Below are 24,900 nucleotides of genomic sequence, written 5' to 3'. Positions count from 1 at the left end.
AAGGTCCCCTGGAGGAGGGCATGGCAACCCACTCCAGTATTCTTGCCTGGAGAATCCCAAGGACAGAAAAGCTTGGGGGCTATAGTCCATAGGGTCATAAAGAGTCAGACATGACTGAAGCGACTGAGCATGCATGCATACCTCATATAGTCCTCACAACTATTGACACTACCAATAAACAAATCATAGACACAATAATGCCAACAACTAGGGTGACTGTCACTACACTTGACTTCTGCTCATCTCCTCTTTGGAGGGACATACAGGGTGGAGGCTGACTCTCTTCTCCCTCCCTTCTCCTAACTCATTCTCCTCTCTTGCTTACTCTTCTCCTGGGGTGGATACAAGAGTCATTTTCCTAAAACCCACCCTTCACTGGCTCCCTATCATCAACATTCTCCTTAGAATGACCTTGGAGGGCTGCCAGGCCATCCCCACCACCACCACCTCCACCAGGATTCCCATAGTTGCCTTCACCCACTGTCTGGTTCCCCAAGATGAACATAGTTTCCCTTTCCCTTCCTTAGTTACCACATTCTCCCAACCATTAAGTCCTGTTGATGCTACCTCCTTCATGTATTTCATGTATTTCAAATGTATTTCAAATCTATTCCATTTCTCTTTATCCACTGTCTTGCTTTTACATCCTTATAATTTCTCTCCAGGAGCAGTGCTGCAGCTCCTTGCTGTGCCACCCTCCCCTATGACTGGCAGAGTATTTTATCTAATTCTTCATTTACTCCTCTCAACCACTGTGTTAAAATCCAAAGTCTTGGTCCTGCAGATAAATCTCTTTATGATCTGGCCCCAGCCTGCCTCCCTTGCCCCATTTCTCTTTCTCTCTTTGTCTCCCTCCCTCATCAGAACCACTTGCAGAGGGACTTCCCTGGTGGTCCAGTGGTTAAGACTCCATGTTTCCACTGCAGGGGGCATGGGTTCGATCCCTCGTCGGGGAACGAAGATCCCTCAGTTACGCAGTGTGGTTGAAAAAAAAAAAAAAGGACCACTTGCAGATATCAGAGTTCACCAAAAATCCTTGCCTCTGAGCCCTTGCTCACCTTTACATTCTGCCTGGAGGAATTCCTCCACCCCCACCCTAGTGCCCCTCTTATCTACTTTTAGGTGAAAGTTGCTCAGTCGTTCCCGACCCTTTGTGACCCCATGGACTGTATAGTCCATGGAATTCTCCAGGCCCAGAGTACTGGAGTGAGTAGCCTTTCCCTTCTCCAAGGGATCTTCCCAACCCACGGATCAAACCCAGGTCTCCCACATTGCAGGTGGATTCTTTACCAGCTGAGCCACAAGGGAACCCACGAATACTGGAGTAGGTAGCCTATCCCTTCTCCAGCGGATCTTCTGGATCTGCTTGTAAACACCTCCCATTTTTCAAATCTTAGTCTAAGTGATATCACCTCCGATAGTATTCCTGATCACCAACCTCCTCCCCTCCTCATACAGTCATGTCCAACTCTTGTGACCCCATGGACACATGGGAAAGGGTTGGAGCTGAGAGTGCGTGAGGGTGAAACCAGGAGCAGACAGCTTCAACTTGACAGAAATTCTTCCACAGCAGCTATCAACATATTTCTCACCAACAAATTGCCCGTGGATGCCTATGGAAGCATCATTATTGCTATTATTTGATTGTTGATTATTCCAAACACCACGCTGAGTGCGGAGCAATGTGCCAATGGCCAACCCAGGCCCATGCCAGGAACTCCTCCTGACATTTTCTTACGGTGGTTCTCGAGCCCACCCCCCATCCTCCTACCATCTTGGGGGTTGGAAGTCTTCTTACAGATCTTCTGTCCAACACCTGCTCTTTATAGATGAGGATTCGGGGACCTGGACAGGAGTGCTGGCTCCACCACCATCTCCCTGGTTGTAAATGGCAGAGCTGGAGTTCAAGCTGGTTCTTCTGATTTCCAGCTGATGTACTTTTTGCTACTCCCTCTACTAAAAGCTGCTCCCACCAAACTGCTGTGAGAGTTCCTCGTCATCTATCTTCCTCCATTCTGTTCAATTCAACAAATATTTATTTTATTGAATTTCCACTCCTGCAGAGCAGGCCGTGCCAGGGAATATTGAAACGAGAGAGAGAGAGATGGGGAAGATGAAGTTCCTTGTGCTGACAAGTTTACTGCCTAAACTGTGGGTAGAGGTGGGGTGCAAGGGAGGAGGATATACAGGGGAGCTTCCTGCTGCCCCCTTGCCTGGTCCATCCACTGTCCCTGTGTGACCACTGATGAAACAGGGGCTCTGAGCTGGCACTCAGTGCAACCAAAGCCCCAAGAACTTGCCACTGTGCCATCTGCCTTTCCCTCTGATGAATGAGAAGGAGGGAGTGTGAAGGGGCTGGTAGTCTATTGCTCGCCCACCTGAAGAAGCAGGGAGCTGAGGAATGGACCACACTCAGGGAGGGGAGGGAACCATTCCTGAACTGTGAGAACCTGACATTTGCTCTCATCCCCAGCAGCTGTTCACAGCTCTGCAGCTCTTCTCGCCTTACCCCCTCAGCTCTTGTCCACTTCCTTCTAGAAGAAACACAACTTAAATCCTTTACCTTTGCAGCCCTAACAGAGCTGGGGGTTTCCAAGAGAGAGAAACTGGCCAGTCTGGGGGACCTGAAGAGTGGGTAGCTTTGATGACGGACCGAGAAGGGGTCTGTGTCAGCAACCTCGGCTCTTCCAACCTCCTAGGCAGGAGCGGCAGCTCCTCCCGGTGCCCTGGCCATCCAAGCACCGTCTTGGGAATGCCAACATGCCATTAATTTGTGTGCCTTGCAAATACTTTATTGGCATCTCATGGTGTTGAAAGTCATGTAATTATGAGCAGAATTTATATGTCGCCAGGGCTGCCTGGGCACCCTCCCTTTGTCTCCTTCCAGGCACTGCAAATATTGAAGGCTGCCTTAGAAAAGAATCAAACCCACCTGCCTTTATATCTTTGTACCCCGTAGATAAGATTTCAATTGAAAATCGCTTTGTCTGTTCCCCGTGCCTAATGACAAGCTGCGTGCATGGCTAATGGAGCACATGGGCAGGAGCCCAGCACCCTCGTGGAAGACCAGAGTGGGTCCTGGGATGGGGGAATGGCAGTCACTTTGACATCTTCTCCCCTCCCACACTCACTTTGGGAGGTCCTCTGGTTTCTTACTGATGAGTAGGCACTGGTCTTTGCAGGCAGGATTCCCCTCGTCCCCCTCCTTCCTCCCCATTTCATGGCCCATGATTCTCCAATAAGGACAGGATGCAGCTCACTGCCTGCTTCCTCCCTTCTGCCCAGGACACACTCCTCTCACCCCCTATCCTGCGCATGCCCTTCCAGCCCAGTTGGGTGAAACACATCCCTGTTTGTCATCACGGCTCTCTTTTTCACCTCTGGGACTGCCTGGAGGCCTCTCACCCCACCCAGGACACTTGTCCCAAACTCCTCAGCACACTCCTTCCCTCACCTGCCCTGAGCCCTCTTGTTCCATGAAATCCCTTCAGTAGTGACTTAGGGCCTGTCGTCCTTCTAGATCTGCCCCTGTGTGTCCATACCTCTTCCATCAGACTGGAGCATCCTCCACCCTCTGTAACTCCTCCTGCACCTGAGGAGGTGCTCAGCATGTCCTGGGTTGAGGGGTTGGGTCACAGGCTCTGCCTTCTGCCAGGGACTTCTGGCAGAGTGGTTGATCTGAAAGGTTGATCAAGTGGGAGATGGAGGGGTCAGCTTGATTGCCTTGCCTAGGCAGGGGTAGAGTGTTTGATTCGAGGCTCCAGGTGGAAGAAGAGCCCCAGGACCTGCCGGGCATGGGTGCCCATGGCCTCCACCCCCCATTGCCCTCTTTTGGCCCCTAGTCACATGTCACTCCTGTCACATTTGGCTCCAACGATCATTACCCTGCCAGAGAGCAGGAGGAAGAATTCATTTCCCAGCTTCAGCCAGGCGACTGTGAAATATGATTTCTAAAGTGTTAATAATGCATCACGTTTAGATAGCACTTTACATCTTGCAGAACGGCTGGCTGGGCAGGGGGGCTGGCAGCCTGGGTTTGGAGCTGTGGGGCTGGCTGCCGGGTTTCATTTCAGGACTTCTCATCTGGAACACATGTCTACTCCTTGGTGCCTTAGTTTCTCTAAGAGTCTTGGTGTTCTGCAAGGGTGTGGAGGTGCCCTCCCCTTGCCCCACCCCACCCCCTGCTTCCAGACCTTTATTTATCATCTCATCAAAAGCCCCCAGCACTTCTTTCTTCACTTATCAAACCCTGGTTAAATGACTGTTGTGTGCCTGGTCTGGGGATGAAGAGATGTTATAGTCTCCAGGGCTCTTGGGATTGGGTGGGATAGAGGTGTTATTCCCCCACCTCCAGCACTGTGGCCTAAAGTGAAGGCAACTGAGGGTTTGGCACCCACCCACCCTTCTGCTGAATTTTAGGGTTGAGGGAAGTGTGGGGTGCTCTCTGCACACTGCCAGGGCTTCCAGCTTCCAGGGGAGCCCAGCTAGCTCACCAGTATGGACTTGGAGGGGAAACCCTGCATTGTCTTTGGCAGTCTGCTCAGAGCCAATAAACTTTTAGGGTCCTTGACCTCCTAAGGACTGGAATCGTTCTGAGCTCTCACAAGTCAGCCCCTGTGCCTTTCACATGTGTTTTATAAGTATGCTCATCTTTTCATTCCTTTCCAAGGCATTTTATAGACTTCAAATATTCCCCTCTATGTCACTAAACCCTTTTGCACCTGCAAGGGCTTGAGAAATCTCTCCATTTCCCAGCCCACATCCATAGCCACTGCTTCCAGGAAGCCTTCCTAGAATGATCCGAGGAAAAGAGAAGGCATATAATCGTTATGATGGGTTACCCCAAGTTCCCCCATGGCTCTCACCTAAAAGGTAGCTGCTCTTGACACACTGGAGTCCCAGGGTACTGCCCTCTCTGTAGCAGTTCGCCCTGGAAAAGTATACAGAAATTCTACTTTTATAAAATCATATTTATTTTTTGGAGACCTGGATCTCTCATTTCAAGAAGTCCTGCCCAGCCACCAACTGTCTTTGCAAACTCTTTGGACCTCGGTGTCCTCATCTGAAAAATGAGGGGAAGATGGTCACCAGGGCTTTCTTTAACAGTGTCTTTGATGACACTCCTACTTCAAACAATTCCTTGATGAATTATTAGGTAATGAGAAGGAGCCCTTTGATAAGTGTGTAATTGCCTTCCAGCTGATTGACTTCAGAAATTAGGCTGAGGGCTGTGTTTTCCTGGAAGGTGGCTTGCCTGTGCTCTGCAGTGACTTCATAGACTGCTCCTGTCCTCAGCCCTGGCCGTGACCCGTGGGTCTGGCCCAGAGTGGAAGCTCCCAGAGGGCCAGGCCTGGGGCTTTGTGACTCTGTTTGCACTTCACCCTGCACCATTGGCTGGATGCTAACTCAAAGCTCTGTGCGGCCGAGGATGAGGAGGACACTTCTCCTCGCCCTCAGCTCTTGTGAGTCCTCTCACTTCCCAGGAAGACAATTCCTCACAAAGTTTTCCCAACGGGTTGTGCTGCCGCTGCTATTGAACTGACACCATAGCTGACGAGTTATTAAAAATCCTTCATTATTATTCTGTACCATTGCTCTCCCTCCTCCCTCCCTGCCCTGCCCCAGGCTTCCAAGGCCCATGGCTGTCACTGAGAAATGCCTGGAGGCCCCAGCCGAGCAGAGGCAGGCTTTTCCACTCCCTCCCTCAAAGTGGCCCCCACAGAGGCGGCAGCTGGCTGGAGGCACTGGGTCTCACCCAGGGCCAGGGATTCTTGCATGGGGTTCCCGATCCAGCTTTCAGCAGAGCCCAGGGAGCTGGTGCAGGTGTTTCAGTGCTCAGAGGTCTTTCTGTCAAGAAGTGGTTGGAGACGGATCTCCCGGGAATCTTGGTTAGGGAGATATCTCAGAGGTGTGCACATCCCAGATGACATCAGGGACTGATGCTTCATCCCCTGGGGAGAGTGACAGGCTAACTCCATCATCCCACTCCCTGAGCTGGGGGTCCAAACCCAGCTCATGCATCACACATCCCGATAATCAGATTTGGCTGCAACAAGAACAAAACAGAGTACTCAGCTCCTCTCCCAGGCACTGCGACGACGGGTCCTGAGAGATGGAGAAAGCCTTGCTCCTTGGAGGAAGGATAGCCCAGAGGGAGTTGTTCCTTGTTCCAGAGTCGGGGTGCAAATACGCAAAGTCTCTGGAGCATTGTGGCACCCTGCCAGCACCTTCCCTGCTGCGTGGCTTCCCATGAACACCCCATGAAGGCTTCCTGTGCCCTGTGTCCTGGCAAGTGATCCCAGGGTCAGAGCTGTGAGCAGGAGATAGATGTTGGCTCTCTGTTTCCTGACCTGGAGCCCATTCACTCATTCTCTGTCATGTTTCTCTCTGCTCACACTGCCTCTTCAGATCTGACTCACTCTTCCTGGGGTCTCAAGCATTAGGCTCCTTTGCCCTGAACCTCATAGTTGTGTTCCATCCCACTTTCTAGGACCCTGGGGCAGAAAGTTCTGGGCAGAGAAGAAAACATCCAGGATTAGCCTGAGAATTCAGGACTACCTTCCCACCTTGTTTTGGCCTCTGGGTGGAGTTGTTGTCTTTTATTTGTCTCTACCCTTGATTGCCCAGATGAATTTGAACCACCTACCCAGAGGTGTGGAGGGAGAAAAAGAAAAGAAAGCAGATTCTAGTTAATGAAGTGAAATTGTAGTTAAGAACGTGGCCTTTAGGATTGGGGTAGGAAGAGAGTGAGAGCTGGGGCCTAGAGTTGACCAGTACACAGCAGGGCACTGGGGTAGGCAGGAGGGGTCAGGCTTGAAACAGGAGTGACTGTTAAGGGCGGGGGTTAAGATTTGGTTTCTGTGTTCCTGTATTCAATAAACATCTATTGATCACTTCTGCCGACCAGACCCTGAGGGTATCTGAGGTGTGTTGCCTTCTAAAAGCTCATGTTCTAGTTCAGATTTGGGGTTAGAATGATTGTTAGGACAGGTTCAGATTGGTATGAATGTTTGGGTTGATGCTGGGTTAGGGGTTCTTGCTTGAGGTTAGTGTGGAAGGTGGGATGAGGAGGGTTGGTGTAGGTAGATGTGTAATCCTACAGGTCGGTGTGGGGCTTCCTCCAAGGCTCTACTCCTTGATTCCCCCCTCCCACTGCTTACCCGAGCCTGTCTTTGCTGTCTAAGGCATCTTGGACTTACTGGAATCCGTTTAATGACAGCAACCATCTGCTCTCCCTCCTGGCGATCAGCCCTTTCCTCCTTCCTCTTCTGCACCTCCTTCCGCCTCTCCTGGCAGGTGTCCTGCATCCTGCCTTCCTGGGGGCGGTGGGCCTGATACTCCTGTCCCCTCATGGCTCATGTCCTGGGCATCGTCATCCTTTGCCCCTCCTTCTCCATCTCCCCGCCATATGCACCCACCCCACTCCTTTCCCCTGCACACTGCCCACCTAGCTCAGGCTCTCTCACTTCTGTGGGCACACGTTTGGGACCCTCTGTCTCCAGTGGAGTTCTCCTGGTTGTCTGGCCTCCCCTCATTTCCCCTCTTACCCTGAAGAAATATTTCCTCATGACTTCCCTCCCTGCTTCTCTTTTGATCCATTTTATAGGGTCCTGTCAGAAGTCCCCTGCGGCTCTGATTTCAGCCTGCCCCTCCTTCTCCGTAGATTCCTTTCAGAGAATCTCCCACCCCATCCCTCCAACTCACTGCCTCTTGGGCTGGAGAAATTTCTTTTCATCTCCCCTCATCAGTCATGTGGGGCAGATCCCAGCCAGGAGCAAGTGATTTTGTTCAGAAAAGTCATTTCCATGGGACGCAAGGGGTTGAGGAATGCTGGAGTGGGGGGCCTGGGGTCTGGAAGTGACTCTTCTTCCCTTGTTTCATTCCAAGGTGAAATAGGGTGACACCAGGGCATCCTTTTCCTCCCTCCATTAGCCCCACACCAAGATCTAGGGGGTGGCTGGATGAAATGCCAGAGTCTCAGGCGTGGCTTAGGAAGGAAGTTCCAGAATTATCTGAGTCAAGGTCACACCACTGCCATCCCCATCTCAGAGAAGCTGCACATAAGCTGCTGAGAGCCAGGTTTCAAAGGCTTCTATCTATTCCCCATCATCCTCCTTGTCTTTTTCTTGCTCTTGGAGCTCTCCTGTGCTCCCATGAGAACCTTCTCCCACCCCGCCCTTCCATCCTTCCTTCCCAGAGCTGTGAGCTTGATTGACTCTCATACTAGGGGAAGGCATAAGCCACTCGTTGGAATGCACGGCACCCTGTTCCCCTCACAGGGAGATAATCTAGGAGGAATATTGGCTCGTCCAGGAAATGAGGTGCTAAATTTGTTGTGAGATTGGTGTCACAAGCAATCAAAGGGTGCCTCTCCCCATCGAGGGCTGGGCAGCTAAATGAGACATCATTAGGTTATTGCAGAGACCGGGGACAACAGAGGTGTAGAAAGGAGAGGACTCCCCCCTTCCAACTCCCCATTTCCCTGGGGGGCAACACAGGGAGATCAAAAAGGGAAAGAAAGAATCAGAGATTCAGAGAGAAAGCATGAAGGGAGAGGCAGGCTGCTTTCTCCAGGGTTTCTCCTGTACCTGAATGGATGTCTGTGCATCCATCAGGCATGTTCCTGGCTTCTCCTCTGGCATCTGGGCTGTCCTTAGGCTGACACAGAACACAGGACAGAGAGATAAGTGAGCAGGGTTGGGTGTCTCCAGGTCAGTGAAATTTTGTGGTAGAAAAGTTGAAAAGGGCACGAGCACATAGGAAAAGCTGATGAGGGCACAGGCCAGAGCGGCTGGTTTGGAAGGGATGAGAGAGGAAAATCAATACTTTCTTCATAACTCCTTTGGGAAGACTGCCTGGAGAATAGGAATTTGAAAGATTTGTAGCGAACACTGAATGGGAACAGGTGTAGACCTGCTAGGAGATGTTGGGGTGGCTGTACATGTAGGGTGCTCTCCCCTTTCTCCTAAATTCCTGCCTCCTTCATGGAAATAAGACCAAAGAGCTGCTTTGGCTTTCACATGCTTTGGGGAACAGTCACCAGTGTTCATGGCCTAGAAGAGAAGGTCTCTCCATTGACTCTTGGCTTGGAATCCCAATTGGTCACCAGCACCAGGACTCCCCATCAATATTCTGTAAACTTCCAATAGTAGTTAGATGAATGATTTGGTTTTCCTGGGTTTCCCTGTTCTTGGGGTGTTTGTGTTTCATTTGGCAGGCAAACTGAGTCAGGCAGAACAAGAAAGATCAGTAGCAGACAGAGAGATCAGTGTTCATCAACACTAAGACCTACCTGTGGGTTCTCCCTCCCCTATGCTGGCTGCTGCAATTGAATACCACCATATTGAGCCCCTGCTCCTCCAGCTGTTAATTACAGGGCCTCCACTGCTGGGCTCACTCAGCTCCCCGCAGCAAATTAACATTCCGTGCCCCTTGCACGTGTAGAATGAACCAAGTTAGATGGATCGATTGAGCCGCCGGTCGGAGCTGCTTTTAGGTTATGCAGGATTGATCCAGATGACCCCAACTTGGGGCCTCTAGAAGCGCCTTTGCGGGAAATCTTTTTAATGGAGATTAATTGGAAAAGCCTTGAATGTCCTAGCTATAGGCAGAAAGTGCCCCATTCTCTGTTTGGGTGGCTACATACCAACACTTGTACGTGGGTGTGTACTCACACACACAAGTTCACTAGACGCATGAATGCAAACAAGGACACACAGAGCACACAGTCTCACACACACCATCCACCTTCAAACAGCCACGTTGGTACTTCTGGTGCTTCTAAGCCCATTCCCAAATCTTACCAGGTGGACACAGGGTGAGTCTGTGCAGCCCGGATCAGCTCCAACTTCTACTTCTGTCTTCCTGAATGTGGACCTCTTTCTATGTCACGCCCCCAGTCTTTCTCAACAGCCTAGAAGTTTCTGGAGGGCAGAGACAGGAATGCCCAGAAGGAGAAACTGTTTAATTTTTAAAGAGATATGACCTTGGTTCTAATTTCTTTATCTGCTTAAATTCCAGCCACTTCCAACGGCTTGCTGGTCTTTTATGTCTCCATGTCTTGGCTCATGCTGTTCCTTTTGTCTGGAATGCCCTTCCCCCAGCACTCTGACTGTTGAAATCCATCTTGTCCTCAAGAATCAAGGCAGTTATAATCAGTAAATGAGTATTTATTGGATACCTACTGTGTGCCAAGCAAGATCTACAATGTTTAACCAGTACGATGTAGAAAGGACTGAGAACTAACCAAGGGCAACAAGACAGGGGTCTCAGCCCAAGGGCAGACCGGGGTGGAAGTCAGACATGGGAAAAAATCATTGATGTAATGCTCTTTCCTTGATGTCACTCCATCAGGACGCTTATCATGCCATCTTGCCCGGATATTCGAGTAGAAGCTGGGTGGTGGCAGGAACAGGTCTGTCTTGTTCACTTTGCATCCCAGAGCCCAAGGCAGTGCCTGGTTGGTAGGAGACACTCCTAAAATGCTTGTTGTTACATGAATGAATGTCAAATTGAGTTGGCTTCCTCCGGGTGCAGGTGCTTTATCCATTAATTCACATAATCATATGATAAACATTTATTGAGCACCTATTGTGTGCAAAGCACATTCTGGGACAAACACAACCAATATCACATCTGTCACCTCAAGGAGTTTGCAATCTCTTCATGTGAAAAAGGAGTGAGAATAAATTACAGTATAGTTAGTTACAGACTAAACTGCAGGTCTCAAACTACACAAAACATTGAAGTTTCATGGTTAATCGCCATGGGACCAAAGTCTTACTTAATCCTTGACTGCCAGCCTAGATGGTTTTTTTGAACTGTTTTTTTGAACTGTTTTTTTTTCCCCCTGCAGATGGCTCTGTTTAGAATTCCTTCTTTTAAACTTCAGTTCTGCAAATCATTTCAGTCCACCTTGATTGAACTGTTACAAATTGATTATTTGATAGATGTGTGTCCAAAGTAAGATATGAGGTGTGTGAATAGAATCATAAAGTACCAGAATTGAAAGGGATCTTAAATATTATCCAGAGCCCTCTGGAACATTGCTGTCTGGTAGTCATCCACCCTTATCTTGAATACTTCTAGTGACAAGGAGCTCACTGCCAAGTGCTACTAGAAAGTTCTTATGTGAATAAAAAAAACCTGCTCCCCTGGGAACCACAGTCATTAATGTCCATTCTAGAGGTTTGTAAGGAAGGCTCAGTGATGGAGCCTGAGGATGCGCCTTTGTTATGGGCGTGACGCATGTCTGCCAAGGCAGTCTTTCTCAGAGGCACTAGTGCCAAGCCAGGGCCAAAGTCAAGGCCACTCGTCAGAGCCCCATGCCTTCCCAGGTTAGTTGCTCACCTGGCTCTCAGAGTCAGGTAGTCCATCTGGAAGTGCTGGAGAATCTGCAGAGTCACCTGTGCTGAAGGGTTCCTGACTCTGGGAGGTGATTAAGGTCTAACACCTGGATCTGACCTGCTGCTATTTTCTTTTTTATTCTTTAATTTTGAGGTGGGTGGAGTATGAGGCGATGCAAAAATATAACAAAGCTCGTTAAACTTAGCAATGGAGAAGTGTCCGTAAGAGCTCCTGTCGGGTCCCTGTGCTATGCTTAGTCACTCAGTCGTGTCTGACTCTTTGCAACCCCATGTGCTATAGCCTGCCAGGCTCCTCTGTCCATAGGAATTCTCCAGGCAAGAATACTGAAGTGGGTTGCCATGCCTTCCTCCGGGGGATCTTCCCTATCCAGGGATCGAACCCAGGTCTCCCGCATTGCAGGCAGATTCTTTACCATCTGAGCCACTAGGGAAGCCCATGAATACTGGAGTGGGTAGCCTATCCTTTCTCCAGGAGATCTTTCCAACCCAGGAATCGAACCAGGGCTCAGAAGACCCATATTTCCTTCTGGCTCTTTTAGTTTCCAGTTAAAGAGGAGAATGCCTTCCTTTCTGCTGCCCCAGCCCTCACGTTGCTGGATTTCTCAGAGTTAAGGCTATTTATTCTGGCAACTTGTTGGCTCAGATGATAAAGAATCTGCCTGCAATGCGGGAGACCTGGGTTTGACCCCTGGGCCAGGAAGATCCCCTAAAGAATGGCGTGGCAGCTCATTCTAGTATTCTTGTCTGGAGAATCCCATGGACAGAGGAACCTGGCACGCCACAGTCCGTGGTGGTCACAAAGAGTCGCACACGACTGAGTGACTAACACTTTCACTTTCATTCTGGCGACTGTTCCTAAAAGTGCCAGGAGACTTCTATGGAGGCGGTCTGGGAACCAGCTTGCATTTCTTCCTGGGCTTCAAGCCTGCCAGAGGGCCTCAGGGGTACAATTCTCGCTGCTCTCAGATTGTATTCTGAAGCCGTATTCATAACATGGCAACTAAGAATGTCAAAGCAAGCCAAGGGAGCTTTCAGAGGGGAGCTTGTAGGGGCCCCTGTGCCTCCCCTCCTGAGGGGGGAGCCAGAGGGAAGTGGTTCACAGTGGGAGGAGGGAATGGGGGCAGACCCCAGGATGGACTTCTTGTTTCCCCGGAGAATGACAGGGTTGGTAGGTGGCTGACAGGTGACACGATGGCTTCCCTCCTGGTGGGCACACTGCTGCCCAGGGCAAGGATGCACTAGCCTCCTGGGGGCTCCTACGGGAGGGAGGTGAGGGGGAGCAGTGACTTGGGCCCCCTTTCGTTTGTGGGTAGACACCAGGGCCTTCCATGGGCTGCCTTAGGAATTACCTCAGATACAGTCCACCTCATCCTCTCCTCCTCCCCCACCTTGGCTAATCCCTTCCAAAATCCCTTCCATTTCTCAAGGATTTCACTCCTTTACTTTGACCTAAATGCTCAAGACCTTCTGATGAGGCCAGAGGGTGGTAATCCACCCCAGATCTCCCCGCCCATCTGCCTGCACAGCCCCCAGGGGCCTCTGCTGCCCCCGCCCCTTCTCCGATTTCTTATCTCCATCCCCGGTTCCTCTCCCAGATGGTCCATTACACATTTCCTGACTCTCACTCCCCATTTACAAATGACGTTTTCCCAGCTTCTTCAGTTTCTCCCTTGCTGCTTCCCCAACTTCCTTTAGGGAAGGCAGGGTGCCCAGGTAAAGATTCCTGACCACTGCCCCATCTTGCCCCCATCATCATCGCAGGATGAGGAGATTTGGGGCTGCACCCTGACCCTGGGGAGAGGAACCCTCTGTAACTGGGAGGCTGCCACCAGAAGCTTGGGGGGCATGCTTACCCCAAATACCTTCTTCCTTTTACCAACCCCAAGCTTCTTCAAAATAAAGGTTCTGAACTGGTGATTAAGGTCCTTTCCAGCATCAGCCTTCAAATTCTCTTTCTAATTTAACGTTCTCTTTCTCTGTTCTGTCTCTTTGTCTTGTCCTCTGTCCCTTGTCTGACTTTGTGACTGTCCTCTCCGGCTCTCTCTTCTCCTTCCCTCTCTCTCCCTGCCTTTTGCTGTCTTTTTCCTTACCCTCCGTCTTCTCTCTGAGCGAAGTCCTTGCCGGCCACCTGCCTCCTCTCTCCTGTACTGCCCTTCCCTCGCCCACTGAAGCCAGATTGAAATTCAGTTTTTCAGCAGACCATCCACCACCCTTGCCACCCTCCCCACTTTCTCCTCCCGCCTGTCATATCTGTTCCAGCCAACCCCACTTGGGCTTGCAATGCTGTTGTCCTTCCCATAGAACATTCTCAGGGTCCCCTGCCAGGGCGCATTTGCATAAAGTTGTCAGATCAGGTCTGGCCCAGGTGCCTCAGGCTGGCAGGGCAGAGGGGGCTGGACGGCCAAATACAGCAGTGTGGGGGGAGTGTTTCCAGCCGCACCTGCCCGTCTTTTTTAGTTCATGAGCTCGACATCCTTGTGAGTGGGTCTGGGCTGGCAGGTCCCTTTGGAGACCCAGGATTGCCTGCCCTCTTATCCTCTTTTTTCTTTTCCACCATGAACCTACTGGAAGAGAACTCTTGATTGGGAGCTCCTTACAGGGAAAACAAAGACTGGCCTTTCTCAGCTACTGTCTTAATGGCATAAACTTGCAGCCTTCCTTCTACCCGCCTGCTGGAAGGAAAGGCCAGGATGGCCCAGGTGTGCCAACTCTCTCACAGTCTGGAGCAATGGGCTCAGTCCTTAGAAATGTCAGCAAGGTCCACCTGAGGCCCCAGAAGAGCAGGGGCTGCAGTAGAATCTTAGAACCTCAGAGCCAGAGAGGTCCTTCAGAGCCTAGTACTTTACCCTCTTCTCCTTACAAAGAGCTGAGACTCAGAGAAGTGAAGTGGCCCCTCCTCCCCACCCCGCAAAGTCATGCTGCTGAGTGGGGTGGAGTCAAGACCGGAAAGCCCCTGCCTCCTGACTTCTGGCCCATCGTACTCTGTCGCTCCCAGCAGGCAGTGCTGGGCCAGTTCCCCTGGCCTCTTTTAAGGTTCTGTTCTTGGCCTCTTTCAGTGACTAACACACTGGCCCAGACCAATAAACTCCTGTGTCCTGTCACCATGAATACCAGCCCTGCGGCCAGTCTCTCTGGTCTGTTCAATGCAAGGAAACCAGGCCAGATTGTGGCCACTTGTAAAAGCCCATCTGGTCCCTGGAAAGATTCCCCTTCAGCTGTCCCTACCAAACCCCAGCCTTGGAGATAGACATCAGGGTGGCTTGGCCAAGCTGGTTGAAGGGAGGGAAGAGAAACTGGTTCTTCTGCCTCTGGCTTTGACCTTGTGGGATGAGAAAGGACCAAACAAGGGAAGAGGGTGAAGTTGGAGCTGAGGCATCTGTTCCTCAGGCCCGTGCTGCCCACTGGGTATTATTCACTTCAAACTGTGAAGTGCAGGCCAAATACTTGCGTATGGTAAATGCTAGTGGGCAGCAGGGTCAGTAGTCTTTGAATGTTTAGTAACTTGTCATGGGGCATCCATCTGATATCTATATCACCAGACCTCTACTCACAGCCAAGCCTGAGATTACCTGCTGGAAGCAAGTCAGTGCAGCTTTCTGACCCCTGACCTGTCCGAGAAGGGGCTTACAGTCACTGGGTCACATCACGTTTGGACACTTGGATTCTAGGCTGGGCCTGGTATAAAGCAGAGGCTACAGACCCACACCTCTCAAGCCAGTCAGCTAGATGGTGTGGTACTTCCCTACTGGCAGCTTTTCTTCCAAAGGTCCTGAACCTGCTTCTCTCTCTGCCTCCATGTCTCTGCTGTGGGGCAGCCAGGATCTCTGTCTTTTCTCCTGTGTTCCATGTCTTTGCCCCGCCAGCGCTTGCTCTTGCTTGCATTTTCTCTCTCTGCAACCCCCCTGCGTCCCTTCTCCCCCGCCTTCTCTCCTCTATCAAAAGTGCAAATCTCTCTTTCTTCTCTCCTCTCCCTTTTGCTGGCCAAGCCCAGAGAATTGCAATCCTCTTTTCTCCATGAGAGAATCCAACCAAGGGGAGGGGCCCTCTCTGGCTGTTGTATTTTTCATAGAGCTGGAGAGGGGATGGCTGGGGAGGGGGAGAGAGCCTGAGGGAGGGGGGGAGAGCAAAGATGTGAGGGCAAAGAGAGAGAGGGAGGGTGGCAGGAGGAAGAGTGGAGTGTGGAGAGATTTAGTTCCATCTGAAAGCTGTCGGTGTGAATCAAAGGCTTCCCTTTGAACCAGCAGCGATCTGGAGTGGTGAGCATGGGGACTGCTCCGGCCCAGGGGGTTCATTACTGCTCGTTTGATAAATCCGGGGAGACAGGGCTTGGCCTCTGCCACCCCCATCTCCTGCAGCCCAGGTTCCTTGGCGGCTCCTGTGCTGGGCCCCACTCCTTCTCTGGTTCCCAGCTGGCCTGGCGGGCAAGGCTCTGGGAACATGACTACCAAGGTACATGTGCCAAGACACAGGTGCAGAAAGGCGCCCGTGCAGTGTGCTTGAATGCAGAGGTGCAAGAGGGTGTGTGTGTGTGGTGGGGGGGGGGCACCAGTGAGCATTTGTACTTATATGTACATGCATACACAACTGTGTCTGAGAATCTGTCAGCATTTCCAGCCTCTCTGTGGGAGATGTAGAGGCCACTTCCTAGTTTTCTGTCAGAAATGGGATTCAGGGACGTCCCTGGTGATCCAGTGGCTAAGACTCCAAGCTCCCAATGCAGGGGAGCTCGATTCCTGGTCAGGGAACTAGATCTCACATGCCGCAACTAAGACCCAGTACAGACAAATAGATATTTTTTAAAAAAGTGGGATTCAAGGACTTCTCCAGTGGTTCAGATTCCTTGCTCCCAAGGCAGGAGGCACAGAGTTAGATCCTTGGTCAGGCAACCGAGATCTCACATGCCACATGGGTGGCCAAAAAAAAATTTTTTTTTAAAGGGATGGGATCCCACTGTCTTCACCAGGCCTTTGTGGAAGCCTGGTCCCCAATCCCAGGTATACACCCAGTGGGAGCAAATGTGTTCACACACAGAGGCAGGGACAGGTGGCCTCTTCTGTGCTGAGGTAAGGAGGGAGGAGGGAGGTGGAGAGCTAGCTGGGCTGGACAGCAGAGTCTCCCTAGGAAGCTCATGGTGGGGAAGGAGAGGAGGCGTGGTGCTGAGAGACAGGAAAGGGTGTCCTAGAGAGGGGACACTGCCAAGGGGAAATGGAGAGGCCCCAGTTTGCACAGTGGACAGAGTCTGAGCTGAGAGGCCCAGGGGATGGTGAGAGACCAAAGGCAGCAGTAGCCAGGCTGGAGAGATGGCATTCCAGGGGAGCCAGGTGTTCTGGCCCCTCACTTTGCTTACTGGCCCAGACTCTTACCAGCTGTGTGCCTGGAAAGAAGTTGCTTATCTGTTTGAGTCTTATGCCCTTATTAGGGATAATAATGGTACCTACCATATCAAGTTGTCGTGTGCATTGAGTAAACTAGTCTCAGTGAGGTACTTGGTACAGTGACTGGCACTTCATAAGCAGGGGGGCTGTGTGAGCCCTATGACGCCTACTGCAGGCTGTTGGTAGCTTAACGGATGGCATTTTGTGATCGACTGAAACCTCTAGGTTCTGTTAACGGTCCTGCCAGGTTTGGACCCACTCTCCATTCATGTAGGAACATTTACACCAGCCTTCTCTGATGGATGGTGGCAGCACGTGGGGCAAAGCCTGAGTGGTTACAGAGTACAGGCCAGATCTGAGGAGGGCGCATTGCCCTTCCGCGAGGTAAACACAGTTAAGACGTAGGTCTGAGTGTAGAGTGGAGATCAGAATAGTACATGAGTGCAGAGGTCGGGGGCACCAGAATTTCTCTGGGATGGTTGTGGTGGGTGGGTGGGGGTGGCATGAGTCCCATACATTCAGGAAATGCTTCTTGGATATTCTTATGGCACAGCATGGTACCATGAGCAGGGTGTGTGTGTGTTAGTCATTCAGTCTTGTCTGACTCTTTGCAATCCCATGGACTGTAGCCCACCAGCCTCCTCTGTCCATGGAATTCTCCAGGCAAGAGTACTGGAATAGGTTGCCATTCTCTTTTCCAGGGGATCTTCCTGACCCAGGGATCGAACCAGAGTCTGCCGCATTGCAGGCAGATTCTTTACTGTCTGAACCACCAGGGAAGCCCCAGGGAGTATACTGCTTAAAAGTCCTGAGTTCATCCTCAACTCTACTGCTTCCATATTTCCCTTTAACATGGCGACCATAACGACCACTGTGCCCTGGATTACAATGCTGGGAACAGTGTCTCTAAGGCATGTGCATTGGCACCCAGTACATAGTCAGCATCTTCTAATTGGGAGTTAGCATTACTAAGGAACGTTGCTAGGTCTGAAGGCACAAGAAAGGAAAATTCAAGCATCTCTGTTCTCCAGGGGCTCTCAGGAGAGTGGGAGAGGCAGAAACGCACACATATGAGTAACTTTTAATCCAAAGCAGGCTGTGATAAGTGCTAAAATGAGAAGCTCAAACAACAATGGGGAGGAGGAATAGGGGAGGAACCATCCCAAGATAGAGGCCAGAGGTGCTTTGAGCTATGGGGTAGGGTGGTGAGGCCCAGGGTTAACTCAGAAGGAAGGAGGGCTGGGGGGAAATCAGGGAGGAGCCCAGAGGCCTCGGCCCTATGGCACCCCTGTTTTGCTCTTTTCGTTTCTCCTCAAGGTCTCTCTGTGCTCCCCTTGCCCTCCCCACACTGTTCAGCTCTTCACCTGCCTGCAATCCCTGCCTGAGCCTCCTTGGAATCTCCTGTCCTAGTGACAATACTGGGGAGGGGCACCTGGAGTCTGAGATGCCCCAGCCTCCTGGCAACATGTCTAAAGGATGGAACCAATCTGGAGATGAGGCCCTGGCCTCCTGTGACCACACTCACCATCACCTCCCTGCCCTGCTGTCCTTGTCTTTATCTGCACCCCCATCTGCCTGCCATCCTCAGCCTGCCTGCTCTCCTGCCTTGGCCTGGTTTTCTGTGGCTTCCTGGGTCTTAGTATCATTAGATCTTTGCTGGTGCTTGTCTCTCTGTGTCTCTACCCTGGACCTGTGTCTTCTTTGTTCCTGGGCTCTTTCCAACGAAGATCTCCTCTTCCTCTTCCCTTCCTGCTTCTCCTCCATTCTCCTTTCTCCCTCTGCCGGGTGGGTGTCTGTCTTTGTCTCTGCTTCCCAGCATCACCAGCGCCCCTGCCAGGCTCCCTGTTTGTCTGTGAATGTATGAGCTCCCATGCACTCGTGTGCAGCACACTTCTTCTCTGCCTGCCTTCACAATGGCTGCTTGAGAGCTCACCAACATCTGCCAGTGTCTGAAGACAGGGAAGTAGCAGGCTGAAAGCAGAAGGGAATTCACTTAGACACACACGTGGGGCTTTGCACTTGCCCCAGACTGCTGCTTATTCGATGGCACTGCTTTTGCTTCCAAGGCTGGTCTTTTGTCAGCATTCTGTTTGTGTTCAGGCCCTTCTTGATTCCTCTCCCACCTGGCTCCCCATCTCACATCAAACCATGCCCCTGCATTTTTAGTATTTCCTGGAAGTAGCATGTAGATGTGGGGATGGGGCTGACATTTCACCCCCACGCCCACTCCCAGTCCCAATGCAGACTTCATTCTGTGTCACATATGTCACAGCTGGTGGAAGACCCAGGCCACCAGGACTTCCAAGGCATATGTGTGTTCTGATTTGTGTGTATGCTTGTGAGGCCACTGGTACCAGTTCTTGATGCCTTCTTGACATATATCCAGTACCTCCTTTTCGGTTGTAAAGCGACCTCTGCCCTTCCTATTGTGCCTGTCTGATGCCTATATCTCTTTGCTCACTTTCTAGGCTTTTTTCTCAGCAATCTCCATATTCCCTCTTTACTCACCCCCATCATTGCACCAGAACCTTCCAGAGTTCTGTTCCCCTCCCCTCCCAGCTCTGCTCCACATTCCCTGCTTCAGGGAACCCCCCAGGCCTGCCCCTGGCACTTACTCCTCTGCCTGCAGGGAGAACCCTGTCCTGCCCTTGCACTCTCTTGCCGTGCCTGCTTTTGCCACAGTCCATGAGCCTGACCAGAAGAATGGAGTATCTGCCTCCTTCCCTGATGGGGTTGCACGGCAGGACTGTTTATTCAGGCATTTGCTCAATCACTCCATCAGTCAACAGACTTATTCACAACACCTGCTGTATGCCTGGCAGTCAGGCCCTGTGCTGGGTGATGGGGCTGACACTCTGAGTGACACAGTCCAGATGCAAGGAGTTCTCCCTGGGCAGGGCAGGAGTGGGTAGTGCAGCATGGACTCACCCACTAGCAGAGGTGGGAAGGGAGTACAGAGGGCTCTGAGGCCATGCAGGCAAGCAGGGAGGACTTCACAGGGGAGGTGATTATTCGAATTCCAAGGGAAGGGGAGGGAGCAGTGTTCTGCCCAGGAAAGGCCTGTATAAGGACCTGGAGACAAAGACAGAAGCCTGGAGTGTGCAAAGAAGAATGAATGGGCCTTAGCCATGGCACGGCAGGCTTAGGGCTTTCTCCTAATCATGATCCAGGTCGGGACAACCCACGGGCATCTGGACTGTAGCTTAGATACTATCTTGACTGCAGAGGCTGTTTGGGGGTCAGCAAACGTTGCCTGTCACTTTTGCAGGCTCAGGAGCTACAGGATCTTTCCATTGAGTTAAATTCCTGAGACCCTTTGTTTCTCCTCCTCTCTGGACTCTCTTGGGAGTCATTGCTTCCATCCCCCTGTCTCCAGGCTAAATTGCTTCAACCAAGCCTATGCCAAGAGGGAACTGTATTTCAAAAACCCCAGAATGACAGATATCTTCTTTGTCCTGTCACTGCTCAGGTTTCCATCCGTCCCTCTGATTATCTAACTGCCCAGGATAAATAAGCTCATAGCTACCATTCAGAGAGCACATGCCAGGGAATGTACCAGGCAAATCATCCACCTCTTCCCATTTGACTCTCCAGCCATCCGAGATAGCTGTCATCATCCCCCAGTTTACCAGTGAAGAGAATGAGGCTCAGAATAACCTGGGCACAGTCACACTGGTAGGAAGTGAGTGGCAGAGGCACTATGCAAACCTAAGCATTTCCTAAACCTCTACTCTTCAAAGGGACTTTGCAGTCCTTGGCCCAGACTTGTCATTGTATAGGTGAGCACACGGAGGAGGCCAGGAAGGGGCAGTGGCAAGGCCAAGGTCACACCACTCCCTCTGGCGAGACGCCCACCCCTCTCTGACCCGCACTCCCAGGGCCTCCCGCCTCTATCCTGCTGCCTCCTTGACCTACCAGTGGACAAGGAACCAGCTTCTCACTGTCCTCAGGAGACTTCAACAGGAGACCAGGGTGTCCAGGCCCCATGCAGGAAACCTGTGAATATAAGTTCCATCTCTGAGCCAGGGTGCACAAGCCACTCTACTCACGAGCCCTTGACTTGGGCTCCAGGGGCCATGGGAAGGAGAAATGTGAGTGTGGAGAATTTGCAGCCTGTAGCTGCACTAGAGAAATGCGCAATGATATGAATAAATTTGAATAATAATGAGGGCAATGCCTGAATTAATAATACCGGCTGCTCACCTGACCCACTTCTCCCTCAGGATCTCAGCACCTGCCACCCTAATCCCAGGAAATATGGGTGACCCTTTTCCTTTCCCTTTAGAAGACATAGATGGGATGTCAGGTCAGGAGAGTTCGGGAGCTGGTGTTTCTAACTTCCTGACACCCTGCAGACCCAAAAAACTGGATCTACACACTTAACCAAGAGAGGCTGCCTGGTCGTAGTAAATCATATGCTGGCCATCAGTCTACTCCTAGCTCTGCCCCTTTCTCACTTGGGCTCCTTGATAGGCAACAACCAATGTGGATGTCAAATGTCCAGGGAGATTCAGAGAGAAGAGACAGCATGGGCCTTGGCCTTGTGGAGAGGTTCCCATTCTAATGGAACAGGTAGGGCAAAGACTGCCACCCACAGCTGCCCTCTACCCCCAAACAAAAGCATGGATGTAGACTCAGATAGCTTGGGAGAGGAAATTCCATGGATAAACTGTGACAGCAGGTCTGAAAGGTGGGACAAGCTGTGTTTGCCCAGGGAACTAAAAGATCAATCTAGGAGGACTTCCTGGAAGAGGGGCATGTGAGGCAGTTTTGGAAAGGTGAGAAATGGAGCTGGAGGAGGAAAAAGAAGAAGGGAGGGATGAGAAGATGAGAGTCCTATTCCTGGTGAATAAGAGGGAGGTCTTGGAACTCATAGGAGTGATGGAGGATCAGAGAGATTTTGGAAAGCTGGGTTAGGAAAGAGTTGGATCTGGGGACTGTGATCTCTAAAAGACTTGGAAGCTGGGGAGGGAAAGAAGGGGGAGGAGTCCCCAGAGTTCCGGGGGAAAACTGATTTGGGTTACCGAGTGTGACAGATTGGGGACATGCGTGGGAAGCCCCAGACCTCTCCCTGTGCTGTCCCACAGCCCTTCCGTCTCCTGGGGCCCAGTGCGGGAAGCTGACAGTCACAGCACAGTGCCCAGGACTGCCCACCACCAGGCCGACCAGCGGTGGCTGGAGTGGGTGGGTGGGAGCAGTAGGAGGGCCGGGGGGAGAAGAAACCCAAAATCCAATTCCCTGCTCCATTTAGGCTCCACAATTAAAGGCAATTACTCTGCAGTTCTCTAATCAAATGCTCCCGGCCGAGCAGCCAGCCGAGCAGCCATGTGTAGCTCCGGCAGCCAGAGGGAGAGTGGAACAAAGTCATGTGGCCCTGTCGGCTCCCACGGGGTGGGAGGCTGGGCGTGCGCTGGTGTGTGCACTGTGTGTAGGCACTCATGCTTCCAGAGCTCGGGGCCAAAGGGTGAACATAGGGGACCGGAGAAGTGTGCAAGAAGTGGGTTCACAGCTACTTTGTTTGAGATCTGCCACCAGCCACCCAGGAAGCTTATTTATACACATACAGGTGGACGTGACTGTCCCATAGAATATGCTGTTATGTACTCGCTGGGCGCGTCCAAGGGGGAATTGCACCTGGATAGTTGCACACCTGTGTCACCTTATATTGGCTCATTACACAGGTCCAAGCGGGGATATGGTAGGATATTCACCTCTTGGGGATTGAGGGCAACCATGGCATCACCAGCAGCATGGTTCTGGATTCATCACCCAGTGACATGGGTGTGGGGACGGGGGAGCCCTGGTCAAGGTGGTTGAGGAAAAGCCCAGGACCTGAAGTGCTTAGGCTCGGGTTTGCGTCCTGCTCTGTCCTTAACTCACTGGGTGCCCTTGGGAAAGTGACTCTCCTCTCTCCTCATTGTCCTCGTCTGAATAAGGAGAGGCTTGGACTAGCCTGGTCTCTGAGGCCTTTACATAACACTGCACCACTTTCTATGCTTGCTGAGTGCCTCAGCTCCTGAAACCCAGTCCCATGGGCCATGGAGGGAAGGAAGAATCAAGGGCAAGCACATGGCTTCTTGGAGGGAAGGGTTTGGGGCTGATGTGGGGTGGGGAGCAGAGGGTCCACCTTCCTGGTCTGCGGCTCTCTCTCAATCTGTCTCTAGGGCCACCGTGGGGTAGGGGTGGAAGTTTGGGAGGCACGGCCTCCTGGTGCAGCCCTCTCCTCACTCATCTCCTGACCCTGTGCCAACTTTGGCTTTGACAGGGACCCAGACCCGCTTCAGCCAGGAGCCAGCCGACCAGACTGTGGTGGCCGGACAGCGGGCCGTGCTCCCCTGTGTGCTGCTCAACTACTCGGGGATCGTGCAATGGACCAAGGACGGGCTGGCGCTGGGCATGGGCCAGGGCCTCAAAGGTGAGTGGGGCTGCGCGGCCAGCCCAGCACCCAGACTACCCCATCCTGGCCTCCCTCCCCCCACCAACAAAGAGTACTGGACTCAACATCCTTTCGTTCCCCACCACGTTCCTTCTCTGGGCTGTAGCCTCCCCTCTCCCATCTCTGTGTGAGTCAGTCTCTTTCCCTGTCCCGAGCTCTCTCTCTACTGCTGTCCAAACTCCACAGCTCTGCCTTTCCTCCTGGGTTGTAGGCTGGCTCACAAAGGGCCAACAGGAAGCCCAAGGAATCAAGGGAAACCAAAACACCTTTACGCAGGACAGCTTTAGACCGACAGACACCATGAGAGGAGATGCAGGCAGCCAGGCCAAGCAGGAGGGGCTGGGAGACTCCAGAGCCCCCTGCAAGAGCCAAGGGAGGACATAGCAGCTTCTATGTCCTGCAAGTGTTTCCTGCCAGCTTGGCTTTGCTCCAGCCTCTCTCTTGCCCCCTGCCCAGGCAGTGTCTGTTCTGTGGCCACAAATTCATTTTAATTTCAACCTAAGCACTTATCTATTCATTTAACAAGCACTATGGAGCCACTTTGGAAACAAACATAATGTGCCAAGGTGGGGACAGGGGGAACCCTCCTTTATTCCAAAGCAAGTAAAGATACTTTTGGAAAGGCCGCCTGGCAGAGTGGATGGGGAGTCAGAACCTGCCTCTGCTGCCTTCCAGCTAGGTGACCTCAGGAAAGCCACTTCACTTCTCTGGGCCTTAGTTTACCACTGTGTAAAATAGGCATAGTAGCTGCAGGTCTGCCAGCTTTATAAAAGTGTTTGTGAGTTTTGAACCAAATGAGAGAATATGTGAAAACACACTGCTCGCTGTCAAGCAGTGTAATGGTAAAAGCATAGGAGGGATTGTGTATTTTTATTCATACTGTTATCCAGGGCTTGAGGCTATTTGCTGCGGGTTCTGTGCATTAGAGCAGGCAGGAGAAATTTGTCTGTATGGAGCCATCTCTGTGAAGGAAGGGAAGGGGCTGGCGGATCTATTGATGATGGAAGAGAAAGAAACTGGGAGAGAGAGAGAGATCAATAGATGTGGAGTGAGAAGAATCGATAGCCTCTGAACAGAGGGAGGCAATAGGAGGGAGCTGAGGGTAGGGACCACGAGAGGGGACAGAATGTGAGGGGTGGACGAGAGCCTGGAGGCAAGAGGGGGAAGAAGGCTGGACTGGAGAAGCACAGAGGTGTACCTGCCACAGCCGGGCGAGGCTCCTGCAGGTGAGGGGCTCCTTGGGGAGCGGGCAGGACCCTGCTTCTCGCATCCCTCCCTTGGTGAGTGAGGGTGAGACCTTCGCCTGCCTTGGGCTTCCCTCTGGCCCCAGTGAGCTCATGTCTGAGCTGCAATGGCCTATATTTCCTAGCGCCCACACACCCTCCCCTCTTCCTCTCCTTTTCTCCCTGCTGTCTGCCTTTTTTTTCTTTGCCTTTTCTTTCCTATTATTATGAGAGACATTTGTCTGCAAACAGCTTCAGAGATTTCATCTGCTCCTGCTCAGCCACCCCCTTTTGCTCTCCCCCATCCTGCTTTGTGGCTCCCCGCCTCAGCGGAGGAGGCTGTGACATCGCAGTGTCTGCACGGGGACCTCATCCCCATCGAGGGCCCTCTGGGTCCCAGGAGAGGGTGGAGGGAGGGGTGCTGGCTCCCAGTGGGGCCCCTGGGCCCTGATGTGGGGAGAGGATGCACCCTTGGGGGCAGGGCGGTCCAGGCGAGCCCC

General features: G+C 51.9%; 1 protein-coding gene across 4 annotated transcripts in view; it reads left to right on the top strand.

Moving 5' to 3' along the window:
- The window catches only part of KIRREL1 (kirre like nephrin family adhesion molecule 1), a 99,386-nt gene that overhangs the window by 57,818 nt on the left and 16,668 nt on the right, over positions 1-24,900 (top strand). For all 4 annotated transcript variants that reach the window (XM_081495427.1, XM_081495429.1, XM_081495430.1 and 1 more), the window contains one exon: positions 23,007-23,156. In XM_081495427.1, the coding sequence (XP_081351553.1) occupies positions 23,007-23,156 (150 nt within the window). The remainder of the gene's footprint in view (positions 1-23,006; positions 23,157-24,900) is intronic.

This window comes from Giraffa tippelskirchi, chromosome 5, assembly GCF_054371585.1.
Source record: "Giraffa tippelskirchi isolate mGirTip1 chromosome 5, T2T-mGirTip1v1.2.pri, whole genome shotgun sequence".
Taxonomy (NCBI): domain Eukaryota; kingdom Metazoa; phylum Chordata; class Mammalia; order Artiodactyla; family Giraffidae; genus Giraffa; species Giraffa tippelskirchi.
This window is presented reverse-complemented; position numbering and strand designations above follow the sequence as displayed.